The sequence below is a fragment of the Pelodiscus sinensis genome, chromosome 5 (assembly GCF_049634645.1).
Source record: "Pelodiscus sinensis isolate JC-2024 chromosome 5, ASM4963464v1, whole genome shotgun sequence".
Classification (NCBI taxonomy): Eukaryota; Metazoa; Chordata; order Testudines; family Trionychidae; genus Pelodiscus; species Pelodiscus sinensis.
In genome coordinates, this window is record NC_134715.1 from 83861955 (window position 1) to 83881401 (window position 19447).

The window sequence follows — 19447 nt, forward strand, 5'->3', positions numbered from 1 at the left end:
GTATAAAATCAGACCTGAGAGAGGTAAATCTGCCCAAGATCAGAGTTATCCTCTAGTTCTTTGAAAAATGGTTCTTTAGTTTCTGGCATTTAGAGGCATCAGAGACCTTTTAATGTCCCATTTTAAATATGGAAGACCTGTATTTTAAGATTTTGCTATTTTATTTGTAATGTTTTATTTACATACTTGACTCATATTTTCTATGTTTTTAGGATACCTTTAAGAATGTACATATTGTCATCTAAGTACATAAGTGGATCCAATACTACAGCTAAATCAGTCTTTTAAACTAAGCAGAGAGGCATAAGACTTATACTAATTTTACACAGAGCTCCCCCTGTTTCTCTCAAAAAATGTACATCTCAAATACACTTGATTTTCTGTACTCTTTGTAAATAGCAATTATTAAAATTAGTGAAATGTATTTACAGATAAGCAAAACTTTTAAAACTTTAGAAAATAAATTAAAATATTTGAGGCAGAGAATACATAAGACTGAGCCTCAACCTCTTAGTTCTGAGGCATAAATTAGATTGTTCTAATAGAAAAAATGAAGACCAAAATCTTAAATACAGTGGTCCCATTTGTTCCAGAATGCTAAGCACAGAATAATCAAGGCTTGATCATGCGAACATTTAAGCCTAGAGCAGCCCATCTCAATGACCCCAATTCAACATTTTTAAACTCGTGCTTACCTTAAAGTACATATCCAAATTGGAACTTAGGCACATGTTTAAAGTTAAGCATGTCCTTAAGTTACTTACTAAAGACTCATGGACAGTTGAATTAGGACCCCAATGAGTAAAGTTAATACAGATGCTTACATATTTGATGTACCAAGCTTTAATTTTTCCTGGGCAAATATTTCTCATAATGATGTCTTGATCCTTATCTTATAAAAATGTTTTGTTTATTTTTCAATAAAAAAGTACATTTAAATACGGAATCATTTGCTAAAAGCAATAAAAAACTCTTAAAAGCCTATCTTTAATAAAACATAAGTATTATTTTTTGCCTCTTGCATTCTTATATACAGTATTTAAAGATAGTAAAATCAGAAATGGATGTAACACATCTATATGAGACTCAAATTCCATTTTATACTGCACAATTACAATACCACAGAACACCTTCCAGGAGCAGTGTTCAAAGTTCTCAATTTTCAAAGTTTTGTTTGATTTGCTTAGTAAGCAGTTATTTGGCTATTTTCTCTGCAATAATGCACCAGTTTCCATGATCATAGCAAGAACTAATAATAAGAAGTTCAGGCACATTCTCTTCCAATAGACAGCTTAACTCTCCTTCCCGAAAAACATGATAATATCGCATGAAGGCTTTTGTATCCAATATGTCAACAACCTCGTCCCCAACAGCCACTGCTTCATCCAAAATAGAATCAGTGGAGTCAGTTGTTGAAGTTCTTTGAAAGAGTTTGCTAGTGGTAGACTTATCTTCATCTTTACTAGAAGTACAGTTGTAGTCCCTGTCTTTCACAGGACCACTCAGAAAAGATGTTTCTTCATTCTTGCTCTGAACTACTCCATCAAATTCTCTATTTAAATCCCTTATTACACCTGAGGCTGTCATCCATTGTGGTTTTTTGAGAGATGCATTTTCCATGAACACTTCATCATCATCTAAACTTTGTTCTTTTAATAGTGGCCCATGATGACCTAAGTCTAAACTACAATGTCTTGATGGTTGAATAGATATAGTACTGTTTACCCATCCTCCTCCATTCTTCAGTGTTTTTACCTTCTCAGTTTGCTTTCTTAATGCTGATTCATCAAGGGATCTGGAGAAAAACCATGAACGAAAAGATCTCCCAAGAGCACTATAGAATCTATTTTCCTCTTCTTCAGACATTTTCATGCAGCAGGTTTTGACTGAGCAGTGGTCTGTACTGTGGGAACTTTTTGTATCAAGTCCCTGTTTAAGATTTATTGGGTAGCTGCATTCAGAGCCTTCTAGTTGCGGTGGGTGTTTCTTTTCATTATGTCCAAGGTCACTTTTATGTCCAGACTGATTAGATTCTGAAAGAAGCCGGGAGCATAAGTCCCTATCCCATGGAACAAATACATCTTGTTTTTCAAAGCGACGATTTTTTTGTTCCATAGCCCAAACATAAATCATGATCTGGCCACCAGGTTTCAACACCCTTGCCATTTCTTTTATTGCTTTGATTCTTCTTTGTTTAGTTGAGAAATGGTGAATCACTGTGAAGGAAGGAAAGGCATACGGTTAAATATCGCTACTGTTACATTATTAATTTTTAAAAATAATCTTCCACTAATTTAGTGTCAACAAAAGATTTCAACTGACTTTTCTGGAAACATAAATCCTCCATCTAGCATGGGGTGGGCAATAAGCAGCCCAAGTAACAGACATAGTTTGTTAGGGTAGCCCTTGGAGGAGCTAACAGACACTTTATTTACCTGAGCAGACCGTCCACGGGTATGGTTGCTAGCCGTTCCCTTTGGCTGTGGTCTGGCTACAGTATCTGGCAGCAAACCACAGCCAACAAGAGCTATGAGTAGCTAGACCTGAGGATGCCCAGGTAAATAAAGCGTCTGGCAGCCTGCCAGGGACTAAGCCTGGCAATCTGCATCTGACCCACAGACTTCTCATGTCCCATCCTGATCTAGCCACAGAACAAGCAGAGCAGAAGGTAATAACAGTATGAGCCTCCTCCATACTTTCCTACCAATATGCCTTAACTACAGTTGGTCAGAAAATTTTGATAGAATCCTTTTCCATCAAAGAAGGAAGTTTCATCAAAATAGAAATCATTGGTAAAATCAAGTCAATTTTATATTCACTTTGGAGAAAAACTGAAAAAAAATCTAACAAATAAAAATGTCCATTTTCAACATTTTCAAAGGGTACGTTTAGACTGCAAGGATTTATCGGAAAAACATACACAAAATGTGCTCCATATTTTTTGCATCATTCTCTGATACTTTTGTCAGAAGAAACTTTTCTGAAATTTGGCCTGTCTAGACTGGGCCAAATTTTGGAAAAAATAACCTTCTTTCGAAAGCCCCCTTCTTCTTTGTGGAACAAGGAATACAGGGGCTTCCAAAAGAATGCATTTACTCTTCCACAAAAAAAAAACAGAAGAGCAAATGCGTTCCCTGGATGCGGAGGAGTTTTTTCAGGATATCTCTTGTATCCTACCCCCTAGTTTAGCCGTACCCAAAATGAAACATTTAGGTTTTTTATTTTCAAATTAATTTTAGTTTTAAACGTGTCTGTATTGCAACATTTTAAATCAAATCAAAATAAACTTTTCAATCAATCCAAAGCATTTTTTCAGAATTGTGCTTTGTGGAGAATTTAGAAATTGTACAGGCTATGTTCCAATTTGAAACAAACCCAAATTGTGAAGTATCAAAATCATTCATAAAATGGAATTGCCATCCTTTTCCTGATCGTGTCTTGAATGGAGAATATGTAGCCAAAAGGGGGTAGCTGAGGCTCCCCAGACCATTCAACCAGTGGGCTCCCACTGAATTAAATGAAAGTATCTCAAATATGCAAACTGTTCTGAAGATGATAATCAAAGATGACTGAATATCAAACTAATATTCCCAAATACTATGTGTTAATTTAGGTACATTTAAAGTATGTCTATCCAAAGCTCCAATTGGCTATATAAAATATTTTATCAATTAAACCAGTGGACAAAACTGAAAACATGCTAACTGCTCTCCATGAATTTACTGGCCTATTGAGACTACTCCCTTCTTTCACAGAAGATGCCTGGAAGAACCAGTAAGCTTTGCAGCATGACCTGAAAGCCACCAGATCCAGACTTTGGTTGAACAAAGAAAGGCAGCTGAGAGCACATCGAGAATGCCTCACCATAAATTGAACAAGGGTTCTGTTGGCTCATGACCATTACCTGTTCTCTGTTGCTAAAGTACCACGTAGAATAAGAGGCAGACTGAAATAGGTAAGGACCCAAACCACTTAGGAATTTACGCGTGAAAGACAACACCTTCATCCAGATATCAGCAGGCCCAGAGTAGAGGAATAATGTGCTTCTTATTGAGTTGCATATGAATCTGAATTAGCCACACTTTCTGAATAATTGTAAGGTGTCCTCCCTCTCCCCCCCGCGTGAAATGCACTGCAATGATATATGCATCTTAGTCCATTTAGTTGTGTTTTAATTTGTCAAAAAGTATGTGTAAAATGTACAAAAGAGTGTGCATCCTTCCTGCCAACTGCTCATGATAACTAGACAACTAGGAGCATCTGAGGACTCAAGATTACACCTAGAAATAAACAATGAGCATGGTCCCTCAGTCAAAGGCTCTACTCTTTCTCCCCCAGCCTGTCAGTAATCTCTCAATTTTACCCAGACCTAGGCTCAACCAGCTCACTTTCAGCAAAACCCCAGTTTCTTAAACAATGGGATCAGATGAGATAGAGACAGAGCAGAGTTTGTGTCTCATACTGAAGACAGTTCAGGCCATACATCCTCACAACACCACCTGGTAAATGGTATCAAAGGCAACTGACAGAACTGAAAAAATCAGGATGGATCTTTGTCCACCACCAGTAATAGATAATCAGCCAACACAGCCCCTGTCTAAAAGAGATTCAGATAAGGGGTCAAATTCTCTTCATGGCTAAAATGGCATAATCCCCATAGCCATACGTGTTCTCCCAATGGGATTCTGCCAGTGTCATCCAGAAGAGAATTTGACCCATTGCACAAATCTTTTCAAATTTCCAAAAGCGGAAGGAAGAACATTTGTTAGTCTAGAATTAGATAAACATGGGTATATACGGTACATCACAGGGCATCTAGGCTTAGTATTCATTATTGTTACCTGTCCAAAAATGTGATTTATCATATTTATTCTTGACAGGATAGTAATTGATATAAATACTGTATAAGCAGGCAGCTCTTTGAGAGTGATTTGCTATCAGTGGGATTGTGCCAAGGTAGCAAAGAGCTGAATCTGGCCCTATTGTCTCTCATAAAGTGGAAGCAAAGAGAAGTAAATCCTGTTAGCATATTAGTCAGCTTCTGAGCATATTGAAGCATGTATTGTTTTTGTGACAATACATTTTACTCACTACATTTGGAGTAGTTTCTTGCTGGTAATGTAGGGTAGGTAGGTCTACACTGCAATTAAACACACACTGCTGGCCCATGTCAGCTGACTCAGACTCATAGGGTCCCAAAGCCTGGGTTCCAGTCTGAGTCTGAATATTTGCACTGCAATTAAACAGTCCTTTATCCTGACCCCTGTGAGCCTGACTAAGCTGACTTAGGCCAGCCATACCTGTTTAATTACAATCTAGACATATCCTTACAGTGATTAACTTGTGTGTCTCAGTTCCTGGAGTCTACTCTAGGCTCTAAGGGTCCTCCCAAAAGGCTACAACTAAGATGGCTACCAATGCCCTCTGATACCATTCACAGGATACATTGAGTGAGAATTGATAAAAAAGGAACTAAAGCCCTTCCTGGAGCCAAGTACGGACGCTTTTACATGGGGTGATCTGGACAGGCACTCCAGAGGATCAATGACAAGACAGGGCTTCACAGTCCCAAGCAAGTTAATGGGGGGAAAGAGAAAATTGACAAAAAGGAGGGCATTTTGTTTGAGTTGGAAAGCTACGGGAGAAGTAGCTTTAGGAAGTCCCTTCTAAATTACCTCTTACTGCAAAGAGAGTTTTGCACTGTTCTGAACCACTAACTGCATGTACCAGGTTGCTCTAGTGTTGCAGTGCCCAGCATCCAGAGAGAGAGAGAGAAAGAGACAGAGAGAGAGAGAGAGAGAGGCTATGTCTAGACTACATACCTCTTTCGAAAGAGGGATGTAAATTTGACATATCAAAATTGCAAATTAAGCCGGGATTTGAATTTCCCGTGCTTCATCTGCATAATCGTGTCACAGCGTTTTTTTGAAAAATGCTATTTCGAAAGTGAAACCGGAGTCTAGACACGGTTCTTTCAAGAAGAGAAGCCTTTTTCGAAAGATCCTGTATTCCTCAAACAATGAGCTTTACAGGATTGTTTGCAAAAGACTTTTATTTTTGAAAGAACAGCATCTAGACTGCAGTTTCACTTTTGAAGTAGCATTTTTTGAAAAAACACTGTGACGCGATTATGCAAATGAAACACAGGAAATTCAAATCCCGGCTTCATTTGCAATTTTGATATGTCTAATTTACATCCCCCTTTTGAAAGAGGGATGTAGTTTAGATATACCCGGAGAGAGAGAGAGTGCTCTTGACTTGACACTCAGTACTAAAAGCCAGTCAAGACCCAAGGACGATTTCAAACCAGGGAACCTTTGAGCCATAGCAGAGTCAGGAGAGGGCTCAGCCCCAACTGGGGACAAAGAACAAGTAAAGTGGTTTTTGTTTAATCTGAGCAGCACTACAGCACCTGCAGGCTCCATCTGAGGACTCAGAATCTCAGCCCTGTCATCCACCTCAGGAAACATTAGGGAGGAGTTTGTGAGGTGAGAAACTGGCTTATTTATAAATACTGGTTAATTATTAGTTAACACTAATCACTTCCTCCCCCAGATACTATTTTCCTTTTTCCAATACAGTTCTCTCCTCTGTGATGCTGTTATTTGGGGCATTATTGCTTTTGTTGAGGTTTGTTTTTGTTGCTTTATTGTCCCCTGTGTACTGGGCTTTATCCTTCTTATCATTGTGTTTGAAGTATCATCATGGATATCTCAAGGGACAACACCCTTTTTCTCAAGCATGGGGAAAAGCCACTCTGAGTGGAGACACCAGGTATCAAGAAAAAAACCCATGATCCAGCTGGCATAAGGAGGGTATAAGGCCACTCCAAATATTAGAGCTATCAAGTACCTGGGAGAGCAGAGGAAGGAAGTTTCAGACACACTTTGGAAGAGAGGGCTACAGTTTTTTCCATATTTCATTATTTTATTATAAGGACCTGTCAGCAGCTCTGTGGTGATAACATGGCACACTATAGCAGGATTGAAGATCAGTTATAAACATGTGTAAAATAAATCCAGGGAAGAATATTGTTAAAAATATCACCCAAAATGTCCTTCCCTCATATGCTCCTTTTATATTTATACATTCAAGAGGATATGGGTAATATAGTCAAAAATTAAATCCAACAGGACTTATGTACCTATGATCCTTAGGTGGTTGTGAACTTTAACTCTATGTGTGCTCCACATGTATCTGAATACATGATAGCTAAGGCGAGCTGTAGATTTAATATATTAGTTGGGGTGCGTCTATACAACACCCTAAACTTGAAATAAGATACACAAATTGCGCTATGCAAATTGCATCTTATTTCAAATCTATTTTGAAATAGCTTATTTTTATATTTGGCGCATCTAATTAGCACCAAATTTTGAAATAGTGCACTATTTCGAACCATCCCTTAACCCTCATGCAACAAGGTTTACCAGGATGCCGAAATAATGTGCCCATTATTTCGAAAATATTTTGAAATAAGAGGCAACTTATGTAGACCCAGGGCAGTGGGGAAAGAGTTTGCCTTAATAGTTACATGTTTTAAAAACTACAACTTGACTTGTTCATACTAGGATTTTAATGCATATTATTTAACACACTTTAAAAACAAACCTTTTTCCTAGTATGTACAAGGCCCCACAAATAAACAGTACTTCCCTAGTTAACATCATTCTTATGAAATTAAACTGAATACATTTTTGTTCTCAAGTTTCCTATAATGAAACTCTGTTTTCTAAGATTTTAAAGATAGTGGACTGGTTTAAAAATAATAATGACAATGAAGAATAAGAATCAACTGAAAAAAAAATCCAAAATATTTCGTATTTACTTTGGAATAGAAAAACATTCTACTGTATTCTCTTACCTCCAATGGAGATGATTGCATTGATGCACTGATCCCTAAGGGGAAGATTAAGGTTGTCACATACCAAGACTTCGCAGCCTTTCTTCCTTGCAATCTTTATCAAAGGTTCACAATAATCACATCCCAGATTAAACACCTGACTGTTGATACTGAGATACTTTCCAGTCCCACATCCTACAAAGCAATAAGCTTTATTACAGGAAGCAACCTATTATGAGATTCCTTCAAACCACCTGTCATCCCACGTAGAAAAACACACTTTGTAAACCTTTTAATAAAACAGCTTTAGAAAATGCAATGATCCTACTTAATTCCCACTGAAATCATTGTCTTTGTAAAATTATATGGAATGGTATCTAAAACAGCAACAAGGATGCTTTGTAAATTCATGGCACAGAGGTAAGATCATCAATAAATCATGAACAAAATGAAGGGCAAAACCTCTCCTCTCCAATCCACAATGCATATATTTGTTCAGAATGCAACAAAGATCTTCCTGGTGTCAACAGAAATTCTGCACATGCAGCATGCCCAATTCCTCCCATAATGTCTAAAAACGAGACTGTATAATGGATTTCTCTTTGGATGGGCTGGGGAAGTAGAAGAGAAAGGAATCCTCCCCCATCAAGCCATAGACTACTGCAGCATAGCTGCTACTGCCCACATCTTTAACGCATCCCCTTCATGAGGAGTGAGGGAGCAAACAGAAGAACCAATAAAGCAGTGACTTCTTCAGCCTTACTCCCAATCTTCACCCTTTAGCCATTGCTGACCTAAACTCTATGCCATATGTGCTACCCTTCCAGAACCTACAGATACTGCATTCCATGCTGTGCAACAGTTTTTCAGCAAGTGAAATCTCTGTGATTGCAGAGAAGGAAGGATTTGCCCTAGACTGCTGAATACGGATCTGAGCACAGAGAAGACAAGAAATTTTGACCTCCAAACACAGATGTGAAAATGACCAAAGTTTAATTATTTCCATGCAATAAAGAACGATTTCAGTGGTACAGACATATCCTCTTTGTTACTTTTTAAATCAGTTATAAGCACATGTTTGTAAGTGTAATGGATATCTATAGAATGTGTCTTCCACCTGAAAGTATGTTTAGAAATATTAAAGGATCAGTGCTGTTCTAAACTGAAAAACCCATAGTATACCCACATCTTAAATACTGCATGTGGTCACTTCATCACAAAACATATCCTGGCTTTGGAAAAGTTCAGAAAAGAGCAACAAAATTATTAGGGATATGGAGTGGCTGCCATATGAGGAGAGATTAATAAGACTGGGAAAAGCATGTAAAAGAGACAACTAAGTCGGGGCATGATAGAGGTCTATAAAGCCATGACTGGTATGGAAAAAGTGAATAAAGAAGATGTATTTATTCCTTCCCATAACACAAAAACTAGGGGTCACCAAGTGAAATAATGCGTAGCAGGTTTAAAACAAACAAAAGGAAGAATATGATGCACAGTAAACCTGTGGAACTCCTTGCCAGAGAATGTTGTGAATTCCAAGACTATAACTGGCCTCAAAAAAGAGCTAGATACATTCATGGAGGATAGGTCATTCAATGGCTATTAGCCAGGAATGGTATCCCTAGCCTCTGTTTGTCAAAAGCTGGGAATGTGTGATAAGGGAGGGAATCACGCAGTAATTACCTGTTCTGTTCATTCCCTCTGAGGCACCTTGCATTGGCCACTATTGGAAGACAGGATACTAGGCTAGATGGACCCTTGGTCTGACCCAGTATAGCCATTCTTATGTTCTTATGAAATATTCCAGAGTGTCCTTCCATACCATATGCATTACAGACACTTTTCAAAATTATATTAGAGAACATTCAGCACCATTATGGGTCAGTGGCAGAGAATGCTATCTGAAAGTTGACACCTGGAGTCAGGAGAACAGCTACGCAAAGAGAACCATTTTTCTCTTAGTAACTGAATTTAAAGCCCGGAGTTATCTTTAGAAACAGCACTGCAGCCTGCAGCCCCACTGCTTTCATTGATGATAATGTGTGACATTATCTACAAAGACAGCACAGTAACTGTGAGAGAACAACAGAACACTCAAAGTGGTAAAAAAGAGCACATTGCTAGAGCAAAAATCCAGCATTATTCCTAAGAATAATGCTCAAGAGAAATGAAAGAGACTAATATATTAAAGCAGTAAATATGAAATGAAAAATTAAGATATGTGTGTTAATAAGAGAGTAGGAGTTACTCAATCAGAATTAAAGTATAATTGATTATTATGTTAGTAGCAGTACACTCGATTAAAATGCAAATTGTGTGTATATTGATTAAAATGCTTTAATTCAGCTAACTGAAGGACAGTTCTTACAACACAGTTTTTAAAAATCTCAGTGCATATTCTGAAATAAGGGAACCAAAAATACTTTTGTGCTGCCAATAAATGTTTCTGTTGTAATAATTATGAGCCTGACTAGTGGAAAGTGGATTCATGAATTGTTACAATGACCTGTTGTATAAAATTGTTTAAGAAAAGATGGAAGAAGGAGACAGAACAACTGATTACTTTAAACAGAAAGGCTACGTCTACACTGGCATGAATTTCCGAAAATGCTTTTAACGGAAAAGTTGACATGATCTCCCTAATGAGAAAGGCAAGCCAGGTTCCACCGCAAAAGCTGTCATGGCTGACCAACCAGTCCAATGCATCCATCAGTGACTGAGCAGCCACCCTATAGTCTAAGAATCAGAACAAAAGCTGAATTTCCCCACTTATGTACTATCCATTCGCTTCTCCACCTTGTGTCTGTCAGGGTTTTGAAAGGAGAAAGGTGGCTACCATTCCCAGCTAAGATTTGAACTACAGAACTAGCTCTTTCTTCCTCACCAAGAGTACGTCTAGACAGCAGGGCTATTTCGGGATACCAGAAGTATCCAGAAATAGCTACCCTGAGTCTTTTGAACATGTCTGCTATTTTGGGATAGGTCTCAAAATAGCAGATGCGCTATTTCAGCATCCTGTGTAGACGTGCCAAATTTTGAAATACACTATTATAAAATGCTATTGAAATAAGATATGCAATTTGCATAGCACAAATAGCGTATCTTATCTTGAGTTTAAGGTGCTATGTAGATGTACTCCAAGAGGCATAATAAACTTTATCCATAAATTCACCTTCTTCAAAAGAGCCTTTATAGGCTTTACATTTGTTTTGCATCATCAGTCAATTTCTGTTTAAATATTTGTTTCATTTTTTTCATTTTTGTATGTTTTAATTGGTAAGTTTCTAACCTTTGATATTAATTGTATAGTGTATTTGCCATGGTACTAAGCAAGCTAAGATCTCTATGGTTACAACTACACTGCATACTTATTTTGAAATAAGCTATACTAGAAGAAATATTCCGAAATAGCTTTTTTTTAAATAGCATGTCTACACTATAGGGAAGCCTCAAATTTAGTCCGAGGCAGGCCTTCCTAACATGGATGCACTACCTTGATTTAAAGCCCCAGGAGACACAGGGCAGTAATTAGTTTGAATGTCCCTGGGGAGGAGCTATTTTGAAATACCAGCAGTGGAGTATCCACACTACAGCTATTTCAAAATAAATATTTCGGAAGAGGCATCATTCCTCGTAGAATGAGGTTATGAAATTGGAATAAGCCATCCGTTATTTTGAATTTATTTCAAAATAACAGAATTGCTGTGTAGACGCTTGTATTGTTATTTTGAAATAATGGCCATTATTCTGAAATAACACCGCTGTGTAGACGCACCCTATATGTGCATTAAGTCATGAACCTTCTTTAACACTGTTTAATATTGGAAAGTGACAGAGTAACATTAACACCTTTGACTCCTTCAGTCTTTTATTCTCTCTAAATTAATGCAACAGTTCACAGTTCTACATTAGAATGAAACTTAATATTGCTAACTCCTCTAATAGTTAGTATGTACATTATATTGTATGTACATTACTTTAATTTGTAATAGTATTTAGTAATAAGGCTCCATTCCTTCCTTGGAGCCCCTTCTCCATTTCCATTGAATTAGGAAGCTACATGTGCCACTGATATTCCCCAGTTTAGGAAAGGCAGAAGTGCAATTTTTTGAATTGTGATTTGTTTTTAATTAAGTCTGAAATACTGAAAAAGTGAACTTCACACTATTTTAGAACAAATAGTATGCATTTTGGCAAAGGGTACACAAGCAATAAGATATGTGAGAACAAATTCCTCTCAATTGTTTTTGATTTTTGGGCGCTGTATGTCATATGCTGTTTAGAAAATCCATACACAGTAGAGTTCAAGGGCAAGTATGATAAATATAACATGTAAAATAACCAATGATATATGATTATTCATGCAATAAACCAGAAACTTACCTATGTCTGCAATGAGACTGCCAGGCTTTTGCTCCAACAGAAACTGACGAACACGAGGCCATGCTTTACTCTGCAGGTCATTAAAATAAGAGGCTGTGCTTTTATATACACTATGTACATGCTGATTTTCCAGTTGGGTAGCCTCATGTTCCATCCTGAATACAACATAAGACATAATAGACAAATATCATATAAAGCAGAATATAAATGGTAGTTCCGTAAGTTGTATATTTTTATAGTATTTCACAAGACATGCCTCTGTAAGTTAACATTTATAAAATTTTTGACACATAGAGTCAGATACTGCACCACTGAAGTCAGTGGGAGTTTTAAAGTCTCAGAGGGGTAGTCATGTTGGTCTGTTAACTGAAATAAAAATAATAACAATAATAAAAAAATGAATAGTCCTTCAGCACCTTAGAGACTAAAGAATGTATACGGTATCATGAGCTTTTGTGGGCACAACCCACTTCTTCAGATGAATGGAACAAGAGATCCAGAGGTACAAATAAATAGCAGAAAAAGAGGGAAGATGGGGATGGAAAGGGGAAAAAATCTTGTTAATTAGTGTGTCGGTGCTAAATGAGCCTAATGGAGTGAGCTGTAAGTACCAGACTCCTAGCTTTTGATGTCATTTGATGTTGAATATGATGCCCATCCAGTTCATGTCTTTGTTCAAACCTTGTTTTAATGGGTCAAATTTGCATATGAAGGCAAGTTCCGCAGTTTCTCTCTCTAGCTAGTTTTTGAAAATGCTTTGAGATCCATTAGAGAGTACCTGGGCAAGTTAAAATGTTCCCCAACAGATTTCTGTGTGTTACCACGTCAAATATGTAGGAGTTTTGTTAATGACTTCAGTGGCACATCATTATGCCCAAAGACCATTATGCGATAACGCGTGCACAGGTATTCACATTTACAAAATAATTTCACCAATGAAATGCACATGTCTATGGGGTGGAACACATAAGATGTTTCATAATGCATAGCAGCATTACGCAGTAGCTTAGGGCACAAAATGAAGAATACTGTATCCAATTGAAACTGCAGGTAAATTCAGGCAGGCAGAATATAATTACCTGAAATGAAGTGTGGCCAGAACATTAACAATAAAAACCATAAGTCCTGCAAAAAAGAGCAGTGGTATCCCCTAATCTCTAATGGTTTAGAGCTTCTTGGAGAATTTTCATCAAAACAAAGTTTCCACAATTTTTTTCCATTTTCTACACAGTTTAATGAGGATCTCGGTTTAATAACTCATCTGAAAGATGGCACCATCAACAACATAGAGCTCCAAACACAGTGCTGGGGCATCAGATGGGACAGATTCAGAAATAAATACCTTCACTGAACCGTGGGTCTGGCCCACGAAAGCTCATCATCTAATAAACCATCTTGTTAGTCTTTAAAGTGCTACATTGTCCTGCATTTTGCTTGAACCATCACCATTACTTTTTTGCAGTACTCTTGGTTTTTCTTAATGTTTTTCCATCTGAGTATCATCAACCGCGCCATCCTTCTTTATCTTCTGAGGCCTGATGAAATTACAGGCCAAGATGTTATAGTTGCAAGCATTTATATGGCATTCTTCATGTGTATTCATATTACGGATGGCCTCTTGAGAAATTATTCCTCCGCATCAGAAAAACAGGACTCATTAGTCATCTAGTGTTTTGATTCAATACACAAACAGAAAGTAAAGCCTGTTTAAAGATCTTCCCTTTATAACACATTCCTCTGGATTCCTCCTCCCCCTATCCCTCACACACACATTCCCAGAGGCCTGGTTCAATCATATGACTACCTGTCACTCTCTATTCGTACTCTCCACCTAGGGAGGTAAATAGTTGGGTCACAGGTGGCCTGAGATTTAAGTTTCTTCAGAAGGGCCATCCACCATATGATAGATGCAATAATCTGTTCCTAGGTGAACAAGTAATTTATCCTAATGAAGGAATAATTTGAGGATCATGAATCAAGGAAAATCCCATACTGTTATCATTACTATGCTATGTGTAAACCAAACACAACAAAGCTTTTTAACAACAAATGCCTTATTAAATATAGAGGATTTCATGATTCTATGCCAGGGATGGACAAAAGACTCTCAAAGGGCTTTGATCTGGCCTGTGAGGCAGTTCCAGGCCCTGCCCCCAGCGCAGAGGTCGGCAACCTACGGCACACAATATGCCATGCAATGGGAGGAGGCAGCATTACGGCTGAGGCTCCTTAGCGGCTCCTCAGCAGGGACTGGAGGTGCCACTGCTGCGGCCACACAGTCCAGGGCCAGCCTCGGAGGCTGGAGGCACCACTACTGTGGCCAAGCAGTCCGGCCGCAGTGGCACCTCTGGCTTCCAGGGCCAGCCCCAGACCACATGGCCATGGCAGCGAAGCTTCTGGCCCCGGCCCTGGACTGTGTGGCCATGCAGCAGCAGTGCCTCTGGGACCAGCCCTAGATCATGTGGCCACATGGCAGCGGCACCTCCGGGGCCAGCCCCAGAACACGTGGCCATGCAGCAGTGGCGCCTCTGGCCTCTGAGTCCAGTCCTGGACTGCACAGCCACCGTGGCAGAGAGGCCTCCCTCCGGGGCAGCCAGGGCAGCATAGCTGCAGCCATTGCTGCAAGGGGGCACGAAGCCAGGTAAGGTCCCCCTCATGCCCAGACCCCCTCCACGCACACCAGAATCCTCTCACTTCCCTCCCCCCCACAAGACCTGGAACCTGCTCCAACACCCTCCCTTGTTCCTGCACCCTTTCTCCTGGCCAGACACCCCACCCTGCTCCTTCATCCATGTTGCTCCTGCACCCTCTCTCCTGGTCACACACTGCACCCTCCCTTGATCCTGCTTCCTCCACCAGGCCAGACACTCTACTCCCAGCCTGCTCCTGCCTCCTTCCCCCCACCCAGACCTCTCAACTTCTCTCCCTTCTGCACCCCACCTCCTTCCCAGATCTTGCACCTCATCCCTATCCTACTTGCTGGCAGCCCTGGCTCACACACTGTACCCCTAATTTTTGTCCCTACCCCAGAGCCTAAGGAGGTCCAAAAAATCCACTAATTCTGCAATCTGAGAAAAATAAATCTGGTCTATGGAAAGCCCTGAACCTCAGTCCCTCCCTCCCTCCCCCGAGGCTGGGGCACCAGAGGAGTGAGTGTTGTTAGTTGGGGACACATCAGTGAGCACTGGGGGTTTTTGTAGGAGTCTTTTTGCTTCTCACTTGTGTGGTCCCCAACTGATTTTTCTGTGTGTCAGTGACCCCCAACCGAAAAAGGGTTCCCCACCCCTGCCATAAATAAAGAAAACATTGAAACCTTTTGTGTTGGACATAATATTTACTTTATTTAAAATTAAGTTTGATAAGCTAACATGAGAAATGAAAATGCTTAATCTGTTTCATAATTTAAATTAAACTGTTCTCACTAGCTGCAGCTAGTTCAGAAAATAAGGTCACTGTACCCAGCCTGCTCTTGTTTCCCCTCTCCCTCTTTTCCCCGGCACACAGATCCGTGAATAAGTTAAATCTCAGTACACCACTTCTGAAAGGTTGCCAACCCTTGCACTAAAAGGTAAGATCTGCATCTTAATGTATTTATTAATGAAGCTGCTGTAAGTAGGAATATTATTGATCGGCATTTGGACCTGTAAGAGAGGTGAATAAATCAAATCCTGGCACACCACCGCTGAAAGGGTGCTGATCCCTGCCCTAGACCATTGTCTGGGAGCCAGAGACATCCAAGCCCTTTCAACTGCTTCTATTCAAAGGGTTCAGCGCTCAGCACTTGCTGGGTGGCTGTGTTGCCTGGTAGCCACCTGGCAGGCACAATCCCTTTAAAGAGAAGCAGTTGAAAGGGCTCGCAGCTCTCAGTCCCACTGGCCTGTTGCCTGGGAGCTTCCCGGGAGGCACGAGCCCTTTCAACTGCTTCTATTCAAAGGGCTCGTGCCTGCTGGGTGGCTGCCAGGCAAGAGGTTAGCAGCAGGGCCAGGAGCTGCCAGCCATGTTATATGAATTCTAGACAACTCTGGGAGGAGGCTAGCCCACAGCACCTTCCAATCTGCTCCAGGTCCCTTCCATTAGTCAGAAGTCAGGGGGCAGGGACCCCAGGCCAAGCAAAGCTCCCAGCAGGGTAGTTTTCAATCCCACCCCTTCTGCCCTACGGCCCCGCCCCTTGCAGGTCGACCCACAGCCACTTCTGAAATTGGTGAAGTGGCCCCCCTTCAAAAATTATTGCCCAGCCCTGTTCTACACTATCAGTCAACACATCTACTCTTAAAACACTCAAATATTCAAAAGAAGAGAAATGAATAGTAATACATAAAAGTACTCTGAGACTTCTGTGATTAGGACCAATTCAAAAACAGTTAGCTCCACCACCTGCACCTCTTCGTTAGTTCTGTAATTCAGAGACAACTCACATCATGTGAACTGCCCACCGGAGAAGGAGAAAGACACTCCTCACATTCCCCTCGCGCACCAGAGTGTAGGGGGCCAGGCTAGTAGATTCTGTGCGCCCCCGCCCTGTGGAGGAGCAGTGGGAAGGTTGGAGCACAAGCACAGGGAAGAGCCTGAGACTTGAGGGCCAGATCTAGGCAAGCCAGGGTCTGCATCCAGCCCCTGGACCAGAGGTTCCTCACCCCTGATGTAAGTGCCGTACTTTAGCGAATATAACCCGCGGGTTAGACAAAGTTTTACATACCCTGCCCCCACGGGCTATACTCATCCGCGTGTAATACAGACTTTTTTTTACTGAAAGGAAGACAAGACTGACTCTTACTTGAGAAAAGCAGCATATTTCAATTTAATCATAGAGGCAGTTATATTAAAATTCATTAAAATACATTAAAATTCATTAGTTTTCAAGCTCTGCTTCTTCCTTTCTCCACTCCCGAACAGACTTTTCTTTCACAGAGTATTTTCTCCCTGTGGCTCTATTTCCATTGTCCTTTGCAAATGCCACTACACACAATTTAAAATCGTCTGAGTAGGATTTGCTCTTATTCATGTTTAAAAAGTTTAAAAAGTTTAAAATACAAGTTAAAACCACTGAAGGAATAAATGAATGGAAAAGCAGCATGGTTCAAAGGGGTTATATACCAGCGACAACAGTTGTAGCCTACTTAGTGCTCAGCGTTATCAGCTGCAGTTCATTAACACTTGATTACAGGTGCTTTGCATTAACACTACCTGCGGTTCATCTTCCTTGGGCTATACACATGTGCGGGGTATACAAGACTTTTTTTACTCAATCAGGAAAAACTGCACGTTATACACAGGTGCGGGTAATACTCGTGCATGGGTTATATGTGCTAATTTACGGTAGTCTCATTAGCGTCATTGGTTTATTTGTGTATTCAATTGAAGCAGATGTGTGAATTTATAAGATTGGAGCCTAACTCTACATAAGATTAGAGCCATATGGTTGGAGCCTAATTCTATTTTATCTACTTTTTTGTCCTATTGTATGCAGGAACTCAGTCTAGGTGATCATAGTCTTTAAGCACTATGGGTGCATCCAGTGCTTTTTTTGTGTGATGGTACTGCCTGGTACGCAGTACCAGCACCTCCAGACACAGTACCAGCACCTCCAGTCAGAGCTCAACAACTTTCTCCCCTGGAGTACTGGCACCTTTTTTTAACAAAAAAAAGCACTAGGTGCAACTCAGAGTTGTAACTAGCTAATTTGGCGCCTGAGGCAAGACCGTCCTCGGCACGGGTGGGAGTGCTGAAGTGGCACAAGGCGTGAGTGAAGACAGCACAGTAGCCGTCTTTTCTGCACACCCTCAGCTATGCACCCAAGGCAAGTGCCTCACTCGCCTCGCCCTTGTTACGGCTCTGGTACATCTATACAGCACCCTACACTAGAAATTTGTGTAGTGCAAATTGCGTATCTTATTTCTATTCGATTTCAAAATAGCTTATTTTGAAATTTGGCACATCTACACAGGGCCAAATTTCAAAGTAACACACTACTTCAAGATATCCCTTAAACCTTGTGAAACGAGTGTTACAGGAATGCCCAAATAGCATGCTCGTTATTTCGAAAAATATTTTAAAAATATGGGCAGCTTGTTTAGATGACAGGTAGCTATTTCGGGATACCTCCAGAGGATACCATCACCAAACAGTGCAGATGTACCCTCTGACTCTCTTTCTAAACCAATTACAGTCTTCAGAACCCTGACTCATTTTGGACTCATTTCTTAAATGGTCCATAATTCTTTTGTAATTAATCAATGCATTGTCCTAGGTTTAACTTATCAGAGCACCGATAGGTGCATAAAACAACATTTCTACAGCTTTTCAGCATTATTTTATAAAACTTTAAGGCTACGTCTACACTTCTCTTTTCTGAGGAAGAGGCAATGCAAATGAAGCACTCATTAGCAACTTCTCGTGCTTCATTTGCATATTTTCTTCCGATGCTTTTTGCGTAAGAGGTTTTTGAGCAAAAACAAGCAGACAACAAGTAGACGGGTCTGTTCTGTGCAAAAAAAACCTTTTGTGAAAGATCCGTATACCTCCTTTTTTGAGGCATAAGGATCTTGTGCCAAAAAGGTTTTTTGCGCAAAATGGATCCATCTACACTGCTTGGTTTTGCACAAAAAACTCTTACACAGAAAGCATTGGAAGAGAATTTAGTGCTATTTTGAGGTGATACAGAATTGTAACAAATTATGTAACAGTGATTTATGCAGATGTCACAGTAATGAGTATAGACATAAAAGGATGTAGCATATATTACTGTTTATTAAGTTGGTATTTCTTCAGGTTTTCTGTTCTAAATAACACTTTTAAGTACATTCGTTAGTTCCAGTAATTCCATATTAGCTATTCATATATTGTTTCCAAAACCCAATGTTTTCTCATACACTTAAATAAAACAGGTCAGTTATGTTTTATCTTCTTTTCGATCTACTGCTTTTTTCCCCTTTACTGCAAAGATCTATTTTATTTTTACTGTCCCGCTCCCTTCTCCATCCATATGTGAAGCTTCAGAAGCATTTAATCATTTCCCTTAGCCCTTCAATATACCCCATGCTTTCTCTTTTATATTTGAGGCATTGTGTTCAGTGTTTCTAACTGTCCTTATCTCTCCTGAAGCCTTTACTTCTATTTCTAAAGTTCTCAAACAAAGATTAAATGTTTTCAATTGTTCTAATTAAATTCAGACACCCTGAAGAACTGCCAGCTTATGCCAACAATCCCATTAATTGGCTC

General features: G+C 39.8%; 1 protein-coding gene across 2 annotated transcripts in view; it reads right to left on the bottom strand.

The window, feature by feature from the left end:
• Positions 1 to 968: 968 nt before the first annotated feature.
• TRMT9B (tRNA methyltransferase 9B (putative)) overlaps positions 969 to 19447 on the bottom strand; it is a 46136-nt gene continuing 27657 nt past the window's right edge. Inside the window, exons 2-4 of one of the 2 annotated variants that reach the window (XM_075930380.1) lie at positions 12230 to 12384; positions 7865 to 8038; positions 969 to 2216 (exon numbers count right to left, since the gene is read on the bottom strand). In XM_075930380.1, the coding sequence (XP_075786495.1) occupies positions 1195 to 2216; positions 7865 to 8038; positions 12230 to 12383 (1350 nt within the window). In that variant the 5' untranslated portion in view covers position 12384 and the 3' untranslated portion in view covers positions 969 to 1194. Of the gene's footprint in view, positions 2217 to 7864; positions 8039 to 12229; positions 13025 to 19447 lie in introns of those variants that run through there. The other variant, XM_014568724.3, reaches the window with a different exon arrangement.